This window comes from Sminthopsis crassicaudata, chromosome 1 (assembly GCF_048593235.1).
Source record: "Sminthopsis crassicaudata isolate SCR6 chromosome 1, ASM4859323v1, whole genome shotgun sequence".
Classification (NCBI taxonomy): domain Eukaryota; kingdom Metazoa; phylum Chordata; class Mammalia; order Dasyuromorphia; family Dasyuridae; genus Sminthopsis; species Sminthopsis crassicaudata.
Genome location: NC_133617.1, coordinates 34545086 through 34562002, shown reverse-complemented (window position 1 = coordinate 34562002; position 16917 = coordinate 34545086). Strand labels below are relative to the sequence as shown.

General features: G+C 38.6%; 1 protein-coding gene across 1 annotated transcript in view; it reads right to left on the bottom strand.

Moving 5' to 3' along the window:
* Window positions 1–16917, bottom strand: part of DNAH10 (dynein axonemal heavy chain 10) — a 154198-nt gene that overhangs the window by 89440 nt on the left and 47841 nt on the right. The window contains 14 exon segments of the mRNA XM_074299213.1: window positions 272–505; window positions 1499–1652; window positions 3356–3567; window positions 5276–5454; window positions 6003–6023; window positions 6026–6104; window positions 6769–6885; window positions 7712–7870; window positions 7986–8462; window positions 10249–10405; window positions 10768–10975; window positions 14248–14412; window positions 15844–15995; window positions 16735–16907. Of these exon segments, the coding sequence (XP_074155314.1) occupies window positions 272–505; window positions 1499–1652; window positions 3356–3567; window positions 5276–5454; window positions 6003–6023; window positions 6026–6104; window positions 6769–6885; window positions 7712–7870; window positions 7986–8462; window positions 10249–10405; window positions 10768–10975; window positions 14248–14412; window positions 15844–15995; window positions 16735–16907 (2487 nt within the window).

Here is a 16917-nt window from a genome sequence, read left to right as displayed (position 1 = left end):
GTCTTCATGGGCCTTCAAATCAAATAACAATAATGAGAGCTAATTTTTATAGAGGTACTTAACTGTTGTTGTGAGGCTAAAAGGTGATATTTGTAGAGTACTTAGTACTATATATAGTAGGCGCTATATAAACATTAGCTATTATTATTATTGTTGTTATCATGATGATGATGATGATGATGATGATGATGATGATGATGATGAAGATGATGCCTTTCACTGGCACTATCAAACCTTGCTACATGAGCCACTCCTGAATTTTTTTCCTTACCTCAATAACTTCACCAATTAAGGAGAGAGTTTTTTCCCATTTGTGCACAGTTGACAAAAAGGGTCCCACAAATCTGCTTCCTGAAATGCTCTGAAGATTAACAGTGTTGTCATCAAGACACTGAATGATCTCATCTACTGATCCCAAAATGTATCCACGCTCTTGAGTTCCTTTAAAGTACTTAATGACAGAAAATTTCATATTTTCCCATGTGTCTAATATGTCCTTGACACCCTGTTGGTAGATATAAAAAGAATGGTCAATCAATCAGATCCATGAAGTGCCTACTGTGCGCTTATTAGTAGAGACACAAACAAGTCTTAACTCCTAAAGACCTCATATTCTAACAGAGGACCAAAACATATATAGATAACATTATAGGCAAAATGCATATAAAATAAATTTAAAGTAACCCTGGAGTAACAAGAAAGGGAGAAAGGAGCCCATGGCCTGCAGAAGACGACATGACAGAGTTTAGTCTGAAGGAGCCTGAGATAAGGGAGGAGGGCCCTCTAAGGAAAAAAGGATAGGCTTGCTACAGAAAGACCCAGAAATGATGGGAATAAGGGATGTCCCACATGAAGAAGATCAATAAAGCCCAGTATGCCAAATTATAAAGTGGTGGGAAATCATTTCATATAGACCTGGAAAGGAAGGACAGGTTGTAAAGAGCTTGAAACTCCCTCTCTCCAATATTGCTATAAATACTGCTCTGTTATTTAGAACAAACAAAAGTAGAATTCAATATAATTCAATTCACCAAAGATTTCTTGAGCCTCCTACCTGTGAAAATCACTATTGTAGGCACCAAGAAAAAAAACAAAAAAACAAAATCAAACAAAAAAATTTAAATATTAAAAAAAAAAAATCCTGCCCTCAAGAGATCTTACATTCTACTGGGGACACACAACTTGTACAAAAATAAATGTTCAGATCTAGAAATTGTATTTCCTGCTAAGTGGCATAGGACCTAGATAAAGCACTGGGTCTGGAAGCAGGGCCCCTCATCTTCCTGAGTTTAAATCTGGCCTCAGACTCTTGAGGGTCTCATTTCCCTCACCTATAAAAAGAGCTAGACTAGGAAATGGCAAGCCACTCCAGTGGCTCTAGATAGAGTCAAGAAGAGTTCGACACGAATGAAATAATTGAACAACAAAAAAAATCAGGAATAATAGGAATCAAATGGCTTTTTCTGGGGGATTTATATTTAACAATCAACATCCTTACCTTCTCAATGGTGATTTCCTTGACAGCAGAAACCACAATCTCTTGAATAACATCTGAATGCTTGTGAAGTTCCATGGCAAACATGTTTTCTAGAGTGAATGTTTCTGTCATCTCAAAAAATATGCCAGTTTTTTCCATAAGTTCCTTCCAATGTCTGAAAATGAATCATTATATGCATGGCTAAGTCTTATTTAATTTATGCATACAATATCAATCATTTACACAAATACTGAGTTCTCATTATATACAAGGCTCAGGATGGGCAGAGATTGGGAGGAGGGGCAGAATGAAGCTTTTTTAAAAATGAAACAAAATCCCGGCCCTCAAGGGGTTTTCTAGTCCAGTTGTTTGTTCTTCATTCTCGAAGAGCACCATGACATCAGGAAGGGGATGTCATGACATGCAAGTCAATCGGATTTATGAGAATCCCAAGTATACAAATAATTTACAATTTAATCTAAAAAGCATTTCTTAAGCACCTACTGTGCCAATACATACAGCAGGCGTTTAATAAATGCTTGCTGCATGAACTATAGGCATTGGAAATCCAAGAACAATGAAACAACATGATAACTGGAGAAGGGGAGGAGTACTAACAGCTGGGGAAATCAGGAGGCTTTCTGAAAGAAGATGATGCACTGTCAGGACCCTGAAAGAAGCTAGGACTCTTAAAGGGGGAAGCCTAAGGGTGAGACACTTCCTGGGAAAGGCATGGAGATAGAAGAGGCAATATTGAGTTTCAGGAATAGCAAGCAAACAGTTGGGCTGGCATCCTGACTACATGAAGGGAATCATGTGAAACAAATCTCCAAAAGGGAGGCTCAAACTAGCCTGGGAAGGGCTTTACATTTTATTCCAGGAGCAGCTGAAGTTTCCTGCTCTGGGGAATGAGGGATATACTGTATGGAAGAGTCTGGAGGCAGAGTTCAGTGTTCATGGCACTGAAACTCTTCAAGTAGGAGAGCAGCCCTAACTCAAAGGAGTCACATCCAGGAACTTGCAAGGTAGGCTTCTTGTTTAGTGTGAGCAGTTTCCTTCCTGCCTCCCTGAACTGCCATCATCAGGCTGGGACCACATTTGTACTAAAGCTGATAACAAAGTGAGCGCCCATGGGGTGAGGAATGGTTGAGCAATTTTGGCATGTCAAATGGGATGAACTGTAATTATAGTAGAAAGAGCAGAGCAGAATTTAGTCAGTGGACCTGAATTCAAATCCTATCTCTGCCATTTAGTATCCATATGTCCCTGGGCAAGTCCTAGAACCTCTTAGGGCCTCAGTTTCCTTCTCTGTGAAATCAAGAGGTTGGACTAGATGACCCCTAATGTCCCAGTTGGCTCTAATCTATGATAGGAATAAAGAAAATAAATTTTAAAAGCAAGAGAAATATGGAAAGACCAGCATAAACTAATAAGGATTTTTTAAAAATGGAACTAGGAACACAATATACACAAATATTATGAAAATGTATACAAAAGCACGAGCAATGATCATGTCTAGTCTGGATCTCAGTAGAGAGGTAAGGGACAACCAGGGCTGAATGCTGCATACAGCCAACAGGTGCTGCTGCTGAGACAGCATCATGGCCATCCTTGGAGCAGATGATCTCTTTGGCCATGAAGATGATTACCCCCTGGGGGTGCTATGGAGCTGTCGTGCCAGGATACCCTCAGAACCCACATTGGACTGGGAATCAGGAACTCCTGGGCTCAGATCCAGTGTCGGACACTTAGTCATATGATCCTGGGCACCTCTCTGTGCCTCAGTTTATTTGTCTGTAAATTAAAGTGGGGGAAGGGGGAAAAGAGAAAGGGAAATAGATGTTTAGGATTGAAGGCCTACAATGGAATGGAACAGACCTCTCTCTCAGAGCTTCATTCTTCAAGTCCAGAAGCAAAGGAATGGAATCTTTAAATGCTTTCATCCTGTTTTCCAAATGAAAGGCGACCGTCAGGCTTCGCACCTGCCTAGGAAGTTTTCTGAGGGCTTTGAGGAAGTTCTCAATACCTTCCTGGAGAAACTGGACGTTCAGGTTAGCCCACAGTGTTTGAGACCATTCCTCTTTGGCAGCCTATGAAAACACAGAAGGGCCAGTCAACAAGACATCCCTTGGACAACCAAACAAATTGAATAGAAAAGTCTCATTTTCACTGTCAATTTTTTTTTTCAGTTTAAAAAAAAAATCTTTTAAAAAAAAAAGGTTTTTGATTTTGGGTCTCACAAGTACATCCCTATTGTATGAAAGAACAAGCAATAGTCTAAAAAACAAATTTTTGAGCTTCCATAGAGACAAAAAAGAATTGTTTCTTAAAGCAGACTCTATAGTCTATGCATATAATTTTTCACAAGCCTTAAAAGTACTCTATAAATGTCAACGGGTTTTTAAAGACCAGACTATGAGCTTTATTGGCTTAGAAGCTATTTCTTGGAGGCAGCTAGGTGGCGCAGTGGATAAAGTACCAGCCCTGAATTCAGGAGGACCTGGGTTCAAATCTGTCTCAGACATTTAACACTTCCTAGTTGTGTGACCCTGGGCAAGTCACTTAACCCTAGCCTCAGGGGGAAAAAAAACCCTATTTCTTAATTGTACATATTTAACCTATGTCAGATTGCTTGCTGTCTTGAGAAGAGGGAAGATGGGGGACAGAAGGAAAAAAATTGGAACACAAAATCTTACAGAAATGAATGTTTAAAACTATAGTATTTGGAAGAAATAAAAAACTGTAGAATTTGGAAAAAATAAAATAAAAAATGAAAAAATGTAACAAAAAGAAATTTCCATATTTAAGCTGCCCCCCTCTCCTATGATCTTGTCCACAGTGCTCTGTACACAGCAGCCACTCAGATATGGGTGCATTTAAATTAAGAATAACTGAGGTTAACAGTTGTCTTCCAGGAGTGACAGGCTGTCAAGGAAAAGAAAATAGCCTAATTCTGCTCGCACCCAGAAGACAGATCTCAAGGAAGGTTTCAAGAAGGTAGATTTAGGCTGGATGTCAAAAAGAACTTCCTAACAATCAAAGCAGTGCAAGAGAGAGCTAGGCCGCCTGGGGAGACTGCTGTTCAGCGCCCCCCCCCACCCAGGTACGAAAAGTTGGGAAATCAGCTACAGGGGAGATTCTCATTCACCCTGTCCAAGGTACTGATTGGTCTGGGTGGCCATTCCAATTCCTTCCCAACTCCTAAAAGGTTTGGCTCTTATACTCTGGACTCTACTCACACTGTTATGATTGTTAAAATATATAATTTATACATGCATTTATAATCCCAAAATACCCCCCAAAAAAAGCTAACTATTTTTTTCCTTTTAACTGTTTGGGAGATGGTGTAGACAAGTAGAGTTAAACTCACATAAATAAGGATTCCTGGCAGGTGGGAGGAAGGGGAACTTGGAAAACCTCGAATTCATATTATCTATGTTGGCTTGTATTTTTATTCATTTTGCTAAATGTGTCTGAAATACATTTCAATCTGGTTGAAACAGCAATCAGAAACTGTGAGTTTGACACTCTGTTGTATAGATAATAGGCTAAATCCACAGGAAGTATCAAAGTGATCATTAACTTACTCCAAGGATCTTGGCACACAGGTTTGCTCACACAACACTCCATTCCACCTCACCTCCCAGCCCCACAGCACAACAAAGAGAACCTAAGGAAATACAATTCTATGTATGTATGTATACATATGTATATGGAAGCCCTCTCCTGGTCTTAGCATGCTGAGCCCAGGTATTTCTGAGCTCCCTCCACCCACACACGTGCCCATGAGTCACTGACCTTCTGTGCACTATAAATATCATAGATTTGCCTCAATCCGGCTATTTCCCTCTGCACTTGCAGCAAATCTGGGTACATTGTGATTGGAAGATCAAAGAGCTTTTCAGCATTGGCTAGCTCCTGGCGGTTCTTTTCATGCTTCACCAACTCCTTCTCAAACACAGCTAAGAGCTCCATTCCTGGAAAAAGATTCATAAAGTTCCCGATCATAAATAGGGCTGTTCCTTTAATAAGATACTCCATCTACGAACTCTGGGAATCTTTTCTGGATCTCCCTCATCCTTCAGAGTTCTCTCTCTCCTCATCTCGGCTTGGTAGCTTGGTTTCCTCAAGTCCCAGGGAAAATCTTACTTTCTACAAGAAGGTGATCCCAATCTCCCTCAATACTGGTGCTGGTTCTGTATAATCATGTTGCTAGACAGTTATTTGCATATTGAATACATCTTATGTAGTCTTACTGGTCAACAATTATTTGCATGTTGAATATTCCACTGAATTGTGAGTGAGAACAGTACACAGTAGGCATTTAATAAATATCATTGACAACTTAACTCTTGGCTTCCCTACTTACATCTATTATAAATATCTCAGAAAGTGATACTAAGAAACACTTCTATGCCTGGGAAATTATATGGTTATTCCATGAAAGGCCAGTGACTATTTTTCATGTAAAACTTGTATCCATAATCCACCTGAGTATCTCAAGTATGTTCAATCATTTCCTCACCTTTATCAAGGTCTTCACCACAGAACCAGGACCTTGGGTATTAAAACGTCTTGCAAAGTCCTGTATCTCACGACTATATTCTGCAATTTCAGCTCGAGTGATCTGAGAAAATTTGCTCATTAGTTATTATAATAATGATGAGAATAACATGTTTGTGTAATGTCTTACAATTTTTAAGTTGCTTTTTCTTATTTTTAAAAAACATTTAAGCACTTTCCTTATATAACCATTAAGGGATATAGGGCCCATATTATTATCCCCATTTTATAGATGTGAAGACTAAGGCCCAGAAGGATTAAAAAACAATATGTAAAGCTTTAAGATTTGAAAAGTACTTCTATGATATCATCTGATCGTCACAACAATCCCATTTTATTATTGATCTCCACTTTAAGGACTTTGAAACCCAGGGGCAACTAGGTGGCATAGTGGATAGAGCACCAGCCCTGAAGTCAGGAGGATCTGAGTTCAAATCTGGTCTCAGATACTTAACATTTCCTAGCTGTGTGACCTTAGGCAAGTCACTTAATCCCAATTGCCTCAGCAAAAAAAAAAAAAAAAAAAAAAAGAATTTGAAACCCAGAAAGGTTTGGAGATTTTCTGAAGCTTAAGAATCTAGTGCTTGACGTGGGATCTGAATCCAAGTCTTTCCAACTCTGAGCCCAGCAGTCCATTTCACACCATGCTACCCCAGGCTTATCCACCACACCAAAGCCATCCCTTAATTTCCCTTTTTCTATCTTTGTACCTATAAAATAAAAAATACCTCTGTAAATGTCTTCTTTATGCCTCCAAGAGAGTGTTCAACTTCCTCTGATTCTGCAAACAGTTTGTTCCATATGTCCTCAATTTGTGAAGCCAGTTCTCCCTCTGCTTCACTAGGCTGAAGAGAAATAAGGCATCACATAAAAGGGAAAGTGTCTGGGAGAATCAGGCTCCAGTGAGTGCTTATCTCCCTGATGCTCTCATTCTTCAATCAGGACTTAGTTTTTGGCTCCAGGAAATGTCTTACCAAGGCTTGTTCCAAAGAACAGGGCCAGATTCTCCGCTTACTTTATTTTGGCTTAGTGGACTCCTGGCAACAAGGGCTCCAAAGCATCACAAGAGAGCACTGAGTCAGTCAAAACCAATATCAGACTTCAGGGGGAGGACCAAAATTATCACTTCATGAATGTAGGAAACATCCTTTTCAATCTGCCTTCCATATTTTATTTTTGCATCTCTCTCCCTTCTATTGTCTCTCTGTCTGTGTATGTGTGTGTCTCTATCTATCTTTGTCTTTCTTATCTTTCTCTCTCTGTCTCTGTGTGTGTCTGTCTCTATGCATTTTCTTCAATTATAAATTAAAAAACAATGATTCTGAGAATGGGTCCATAGGTTTCACCAGATGGCCAAAGAGGATGCAGACAGTCAGTCAACAAGCATGTATTAATCTCCTATTGTGTCCCAGGTACTGGCTAAGAACTGGGGATACAAAGAAAGGCAAAAAAAATTTTAAAGGCAAAAGCCTTGGACAGGCTCACAATTTATTAGAAGAAACAACACTATGTGCAAACAAGCCAGATATAGAACAAATAGGAAGTACTCAGAAAAAAAACACTAATGTGGCCCAGAGGGCAGGAGAACAGATGCTGACTGCCACCTTTCTGAAAACTACCTTGGTCATGTGGCCCAGTCACAAAATGTTCAGGACATACAAAATCACTTACGTAGAGGTCGTACATCGCCATGGTCCGGTATCTCTCCTGAATATCCCTAAATCTCATCTCCACTATGAACGATCTGCTTCTAATTTCAGCAATTGTTCCGAGGACAAATTTGAGATCTTCAAGACTAGTGGGAGGCGTCTTGAGATTTTTTGACAAGATCTATAAAGAAAAGGTTGTGAGACCTTATGGGAGCTGGAGTGAGGAAAGAAACAGTTCAAAATGAAAATGAAAACTGGGGACTTTTTTCCTTGGCGGGACGGAAGCAGCCACATACCTCAAACTCCTCATTGAGCTCGAACAGCTCTTCCTTGGCTGACTCGCTGAGAAGTTTCCCCAAGGAGACCACCCAGGACTTGGCGCTCTCCTGCACCGTGTAGGCCAGTGGCCCCAGCTGGAGGCGGATGCACTGCTCGTCCTTCACCAGGGACTGCCGAGTTACATCGTTGGCTATCTTAGAGTAGAACTGAAGCTTGTCATCATAGGCCACACAGGGCGGCTTCTTGGCGGCAAACTTCTCCATGACGATGGCTTTGTCCAGCTTCCAAAGGGGTCGGTAGCGCTTCCATTTGTGCAGGTACTTCATGAGGTTGACCAGGACCCTGTGCACATTCTGGGGGATCATGATGGCCTGTTCCATGATCTGGGGGTTCAGGAACACATCATCATAAAAACTCAGTGTGACGAGCTCCTCCTCCTCCCCCTTTTGGGGGGGACACTCAATGCAGGTGCCATTCATCCATCGGACAAAATGCTAGAGATTCAAGAAAAAAAGGAGGAAAATGTTTTGGGCACAGGCTTTGGAGTTTTCATTGCTTTAAATATTGGCAAATGAATTTTGTTCATTCTTCCTTGCTAAAGATAGATAAGAACAGGGGTTCTTAAGGTGGAGGAGATGGAAGTGGTGGAGAGTGGTCCATGAACTTGGATAAGGGAAAAAAATAACATTTTTGTTTTCACTAAATTCTAACAGAAATTCAGTAATTTTTCCTAATTATTTAAAAATAGAGTTCTGAGAAGGGATCTTTCAGCTTCCCCAGATTCATCTGTCCAAGTGATCCAGGACACACACACAAAAAAGGCTAAACTCCCGAATGTGAATGATAGCATCTGGGTACAACATTGATCTGATTACCAGGGGAGTACCCCATCCCCAAATGAGATTTAAAAAAATGTTTTAAGTATATGCCAAAACAAGGTAGTATAATGATAAAAAACACACCAAAAACCAGCTTCAGAATTAGGACAACCTGGGCTCATGTCTCACCTCTATGGCCCAAACTGCTTTTATGACCTTCAGCAAGTCGCTTAACTTCTCAAAAGCCACAAGCAATTCTCTAGGACTGTGCATTGACCCACAATGTTACTGGGAGTTCCCATCCCAAGAAACAAGAAGACGGCTCATCATCATTATCTCCGTTTGACTTATGAGATCACTGGGACGTACTCAAGCTGAATAACCTACTAATCAGAGGCCAGGCCATCCTCTGGCTCATTCACTGACTACCCATTGGTTGTCAGTGAGCTCAGCTGGATAAGTCAATTTGGAAACATAATAATTTGTTCTTTTTTGAAACAGAAGAACTGGTTCTCAAGATTTAATATAAATTACAGCCTGGATTTTTTTTAGAGTTATAGTGTTATAAGGCAAATTAAGCTGAAAAGAGAGCACCTCCTCCCTCCCTCCTAGAGATGTTATGAAGATCCAGTGAGATAATGTGTAAAATCCTCTGAAAATTTTAGGGGAGGGATTGGATCTATGATTTCATATACGCAAGGAACTCCTGGAGGAGGAAACTCTCATCACCTGTGCAGTTTGGCACCTGTGCTACCCTTACAGAGTATAAAAGGCAAGTTAGAGGTCAGTTGGTGGTCCCATAGTACACAGACACTTACTAGCTGTGTGATCATGGACCTTTAATTTCTATGTGCCTCAATTTTCTCATCTGTATAATAGGAATATTAAGAGTCCCTACCTTGCAGAGTTGTGAGGTTCAAGTGAGTTGGCATATAAAGCACTTTATAAATGTTAAAGTACTACATAAATGCCAGTTGTTGTTGTTATTGTTCCTTGCTTCAAAACTAGCTCTTTAGCCTGATGCAAAGTTAAGTAATACAATGTATAGGGTGGTCTTGCCAATGAGGGCCCAACCCTGGAGATCTGTGTGGATCTTTGGTGAACCTGCTTCTGGATTTGTGTGATGATGGGAAGGGCAGGGCAAACAGAGGGAATCTATAACATTTTCCCATCCACTTAGTACATAGTAAAACCTTTTAATTGGCCACTGCACTGGAATTTAGTGTTATGCACAAAAGGCATTAAGTGGCCCGATCATGGTTCACTCAGGCAGTCTGGGTGAAAGAGAAGAAATGCTGTAAGCCTCCAGGTTGGGAAACCCCTCTTCCAGCTGGTCACCATGCCGTTTATAGTGCTTAGGTCATAGCAGTCCCTCTTATGCCCATTAAAAAACAGGTATTCTTAAGTAAAGGAGTAATAGAAGAGCGCTAGCAGGGAGCGCAGATTTCATCCTAAGACTCACCTTGGTAACTTCCACACAGTCTCTGACACAATGGACACACAATTTGTCTATCTCGTTGGCACTGGGATGTAGAATTATTTCAGGAGCACTTAAAATAGTTTCCGTTTGGAATAAAGGGTTATTCCCAAGAACCAAAGTATTGAATGACTGCAGATTCCTGGTGAGGGGTGGGGAGGAGGGAAAGAAAGCATCTTAGTTGGGCTACTGACACTCAACTTTGCTGTTAATCTTTCAGTGTATGTGGACAGGTAAACCAAAGAGCTGTCATGAAAGCCTAGCTAAGGGAAGCTTCTATTAAATGAACTCTTGCAGCTTGTGTTTGGCTGGGTTCATTTTTGTGAAGAGCAGGGGATCCGGATCCCCAGTTTCAAGGCAGGAAGACAGCTCCTCTCAAGCTCTTTCAAGCTCCACATCATCACACTAACAGTGCAAGGGGTGGCTGAGAGGTCCCCACATTGAAGTAACGGTTTACAAATAAAATAAATAAACTAGACTGAGGTTTTTAAGAGATTAACTTACTTTAGGACTAATCTTGTCAAGCCTTCATAAATTTTATTTTCCCAATACAAATAGTAGGGAGCCAGCTTGGGGGCTTTGCCTGTGTTTGTTTTGATCACCAGGCCCTCTACTTTGGTAAGCAGTGGCCCTATAGCAAGGTATTTTCTGACCATGTGCTCCAAATCTCTGGCTCTTTCACGTTCAATACATTCAAAGAATTCTTTCACACCTGCAAAAGTGATCACAAGTTTTGCTGTTATATATTAATAATGGAAAACTTTAATTCCACTTGGTTATTTTTGCTATAAAATTGTTTATATTCATTAATAATTTTTCAAAGAAAATAACTATGTATTTTTAAAAACTTTTTCATGAAGCAGTTCCATAAAACAATCTCACATCTTTACAACCAAAAAATAATTTATGTGAAAGCAATTCTTTTTTGAGCCATGGGAAAAAACATCTTTTTATCTGAAAAATAACTTAAACTATTTTTACTATGGGAAGAATCATCTTAGAATTGAGTTATGAAGGAAATTCAGCTACCAATGCAAGCGAGAGCTGTAGAAGTATCCTCAAAGGAGATGGAACTGCAGCTGGGGTTTCTCTGAGTATGTCCAGTTTTAACAGAGTTGGCCTTGAGGTGGTTTTGAACATGGAGCCCCGAACATAGAATCCCCTACATTTACCATGTAGCCTCCTTTAAATGGATGCCCGCATCTTAAAATTGATGAGACCAAGCTACATGGATGCCATGATCTGAACCAAGAAGAGGGAAAGGATGAGCCTTTCCATGCCTACATCCCATGCCCCATCTCCTAAAAATGGGCTTGAACATATTTTTTTCCTTTCTGATTATTAGTTCTCAGTTTCAGGAACCTCATACAAAGAGAGCATCCTAATCATGCAGTCCTTTAAAGACAACCTAACATAGACACCAGATAGTGCTGGAGAAGACTATGATTCTGTGGAAGGTGCAGAAAATAAAAATTTATAAATGGTGTCATCTTCCTTTCTCTCAAGAAAAATTTTTAAATGTCTCCATTTCTTATAGATCAAATTAGATTTCCTACAATGAAAAAAACCTATCCGTGTATCTGGAAATCAATCAGTCTTTCCTGTGATCGCCTTGGGATGATTCCAAGAAGCTACTTTATTTCTTACTAAATTAAAAGCCCCTGGACAAAGAATTATGTTTCTATGCAAGTAAAGCCAACGTGTGGTAATGCGAACTACAGTGGTGTGCCACCATTGCCCCCTAGGTTTTGCCCTCTAATGCCAGAGAAGCATTCTAATTAATATCATCCCTCCTCCATACTACAGCCTTTCAAACACTTGAAGAAACTATCTTGTCTCCCATCTTCTCTTCTTCTGGCTAAAGATTGCCAGCTCAGAGCTGGACTATTCTCTGGACTTCACCTCCTCCTCCTTGCCTGCCACTTTCCCTGAGACCTGCTCTCTTGATGGATGATTCCGTTCTTAGGAACATTTCAGAAAAGGTCCCAGCCAGACTTTACCTCACTCCTTTGTGGACTCAATTTCTGGACTTCTCCTATGTCCTTGAGGGAAAAGACTGTCTTGTCTGCTGGGACCTGGGTCTCCAGCACTTAGTACAGTATCTGCCAAGTGATAAGCACTTAATAAATGCTTTATCTATCAATCTAACTCATTCCACTGATACTCCCATAACACAGTTGAGCCAAGGTCCTTCACTCTCCCAGTCCTATTCTGGATACTCTCCAGCTTACAAATGTCTTTATTTTTAAAGCAAGTTTCTCTGATAAAGGCCTCATTTCTCAAACATATAGAGAAGTTAATCAAATTTATAAAAAAAAAAAATAAGAGCCATTCCCCAATTGATAAATGATCAAAAGATAAAGTTTTCAAATGAATTAATCAAAGTAAACTATAGTCCTATGAAAAACTGTTCCAACTCACTGTTGATTGGAGAAATGTAAATTAAAACAATTCTCAAGTACTACCTAATACTTCTTAGGTTGGCTAATAGGACAGAAAAGGGAAATGACAAATATGAAGGGGATGTGTGGAAAATGAGACAATATGCACCGTTAATGGAATCATGAACTGATTCAACCATTCTTCAGAGCAAATTGGAACTTTGCCCAAAAGGCTATAAGCTGTGCATATCCTTTGACTTAGCAGTATCATTGCTAGGTCTGTATCCCAAAAGACTTTTTTAAAGAAAAAAAGAAAAAAATCTGTACCAAAATATTCATAATAGTTCTTTTCTGGAGGCAAAGAATTGGAAATTGAGAGGATATTCAATCAATCAGGGAATGCTTGAAAAAACTGTGGTACATGGTCATGATGGAATACTATTGTGCCATAAAAAATGATGAGTAGGATGCTCTCAGAAAAGCCTGGAAAGATTTCCAAAAGCTGATGCAAAGTGAAATGTACTGTGTACAGAGTAACAGCAATATTGTAAGATGATCAGCTGTGAAGGACTTGACTATTCTCAACAATACAATGATCCAAAATAACTCTGAAGGACTTGGGATGGAAAATGCTATCCATATCAGGATACAGATTGAAGCACACTTTTTTGGTTTTATTTTTCTTGAGGTTTTTTGTTGTTGTTTGGTCTGTTTTCTTTTATGTGATTATTATGGAAATGTTTAGTATGACTACACATGTATAACCCACATTGAATTGTTTGCCTTCTCACTGAGGGAGAGAATCTGGAACTCAAAGTTTTAAAAACTAATGTTAAAAATTATTTTCACATGTAACAGTGGAAAAAATAAATAGTAAATATTTTTTTTAAAAATCAACAAATGTCTTTCTTAAACCCAAAAGTGAACCCAATATACCAGATGAGAACTGGGGGACTACCACCCACCTATTCCTGGAAATTCTGTCTCTCTTTCTGTACCCCTTTTGGATGCCAATCATATAGCTGATTCATACTGAGCTTGCAGTTCAAAAGAACTTCACATCTTTTTCAGAACATCCACCACCTATCCGTGTCTTTCCTATTTTGTATTTGTAAAGTTCATTATTTGTACCCATGTGTAACACTTTATATCTGTCCCTAATGAATTTCATCTTGTTAGGTTCAGCCTAGTGTTCTGGTCAGTCAAGCTGCTTTTGGCCAGATTCAAATTCCTGAGGTTCAGTGCTACCCCTGGGATCTCCTGCCATGTTGACACTGAACCACTGACAAATCATTCCTCTTTATGTGTGGTCATCCAACAAGTTCTGAATCCTTCTAACTGGATTATTGTCCATCCTGTAACACTCCATCTTCTTCATAAGAATAGTACAAGGTTCTTTAGCCATAGCTTGGGGGGAGGGAATAGCTCAAAATTTAAGAAATATTTTAAAAATGTTTTGTTCACAATTACATTTATGACACAAACAAAAATCATTCAAGTAAATTATTGAATGTCTGGGACAGCTTTTTGTTTTAAAAAAGAGCATAGTTATAACAAGATGTTACTTTTTTCAGAAAACAGAGAAATAAAATATCAAACCTACCAGGAAGTTCTTTATCATTTTTAGGAGCTGGATATTTAAAGAGATTTGCTGATTCTATTAAAGTAATTCTGGATTTTATGTCTTCAGAATTTTTATGAATCTGGTGTACAAGGGATTCAAATTTCCCCATGGCTTCCTTACACCGAAAAAGGTAATCAGCAATACCTATATAGTTTTTAAAGAAAGATATTATTTTTTTCTACTCTCATTTCATACACTTCTCACTAACATAACTATATCCAATTTGTGATTGCTACTATTCCTTAGTAAAGAAAGACTGGATTATTAAGTTCAAACAAAGTGATCTTCCACCTATTAACAAAATCATTAATTGTATAAAGATGTGAGAGCAAAAACTGCTAGGTGCCATAAGCATGGCCTTAAGAGACTCCTAGTCAGAAGACCTATCTGAAGTATTCTTCCTGCAGTTGTGGCCAAAGAGCAAATAAGAATGTCTTTAAGAAAAGGTTAGACCTTTGAGGTCGTCTATATAATGATCTCAAATAATGGTGAGGGTTATTATAATAAGGATTCTTTAGCCAACACTGGAGAAAACTGCTGGCTATGTCACTGTCCATTTAAAGACCTGATCTTTTTCCTATACATAAGGGAGGGCCAGATCATCAAACTCTAAATGACTGCTTTCTTCATGGATTTACATCTCACTTGCTGGCACTTAAACTGATAGAAATAGCAGCAGACCTCAAAGCACTTGGCAGTGCCTAGGGACTCATTTCAGTTTTCATGTTCATATATCTTGCCATGACAACAAGAGCCTGGTGAAGGCATCCCAGAATTAAATCTCAACAAATCTGATTTCCAATAAATACATTTCATATTTCTTTTGTTTTGGGGATGTACCTATTGATTACTTTAAAAAAAAAAAAAAAGAAAAAGAAAGAAAAAGGCATCCACTTAGCATTTCCTACTAAATATTGAAGAAAATAAGGGAACAAAGGTCATCTCTCTTGTCTCCAATAAGGCCCTTGAATCTGCTTTGTGGACTCTAAAAATAGCTATGATAGACTTAATTCTTTAGTAATAAAGTGATCTAAAACAATTCCAGGAGACTTGGGATGGAAAATACTATCAGCATCTGATAGAGAATTATGGAGACTGAATGTGGATCAAAGCATAGTATTTTCACCTTCTTTGGATTTTTTTTCCTTTCTTGCAGTTTTTTTTTCTTTTGGTCTGATATTTCTTGTACAACTTGATTAATATGGAAATATGTTTTAAAAGACTATATATGGTTAACCTATATCAGATCATCTGATGTCTTGGGAAGGGGGAGGTAAAGGAGGAAAGGAAAAAACTGGAACACAAAATTTCACAAAAATGAATGTTGAAAACTATCTTTACATGTTTTTGGATAAATAAAATCTATTGAGAAAAATTATAAATCAAACTTAATTTATAATTCTCTGTTGAATGGAACCTATTAAATTAACACTCAAAAATTCTTAAACAATACTAGTTATATAGCCTTGCCAAAAAAAAAAACACACAACCTCATTATATTAAAACATTTAATGTTTTTGGTTATTGTAAAAATTCTATCCAAAAGCAAAGAAGTACATTTTTATATTATATTACCCAATGAATTCCAGTTCAATCTCTTATATCCAGCCTTGAACACTCTTGATAATTCCTGAGTATGATCTTCAAGAAGATTCGTTTCTGCCTCATTTAATGTCCCCAAAAGTTTATAATAATGATCCAACATATGCCTTATTCCTTCTGTGTACCTAAGGAGTGACAGACATTGGAGGGTGTATTAAAGTTCATGTCGTGGATGGGTTCCAAAAAAATATATATTAGCTAAATATTTAACCTCAGGAAAAATATTAATTCCATCCTTTCAATAATGGTTCTGTGCTGATTTCCTCAAGTGACTTGGAAACTGAAGGAAAATCCCATCCTTTATGCACTGGCAGCTGTAGTCCAGAATACTCACTTCCTACCATGACTCATTTTAACACAATTATCTGCTTCATAAGATCAGAGGCCATCTGTTCCAATTCCCTCATATTTCAGAATATGACATCAAGGTCTAGAGACACTAGTGATTTATCCAACATGACAGGTGACATAAATCTAGATCTCCTCCCATTGTACCACACTGCCTTCCTTCCCTCATCCTAGACTTTGGTCCATTCTCATATACTACCTTGAAGTACTCTTTAATAATTTCATATGTTAACAAAGCCATCATTTCCCCAATATGATTTTAAGTTTATACAAGGCAAAAACAGTTCACTATGATTTTCTGTATACATTGCTGCTCTTGTGCTGGGTACAAAAGCAGTACTTACGAACGCTATCTGAAGCCAGAAGTGTGGTCCATACCCTTCAAACTAACAAGTTGGCAAGACAAAGCTACCCTTGTAAAATGATAAAAAAAATTCCCCTGTGGAAAAAAATAAGGCTCTCCTGTTGTCGATTTTTACCCATTACGAAGTGTTCTTCTCCAAAGAATATTCTTACCTAAGAAATTTGTCTTCCTGAAGTGCAACATTCCTTGCTAATTCAGGCACAATAAATCCCAGCTGTTCCATATATTTTGTCTCATTAATAATTTCTTTAAGAGCAGGAGAAAAATTGATAACAAAGTAAATCCCCTTGTCTGTGGTAGCTTCATCATCAGTGAGCATAATTGTCTATGGAAGA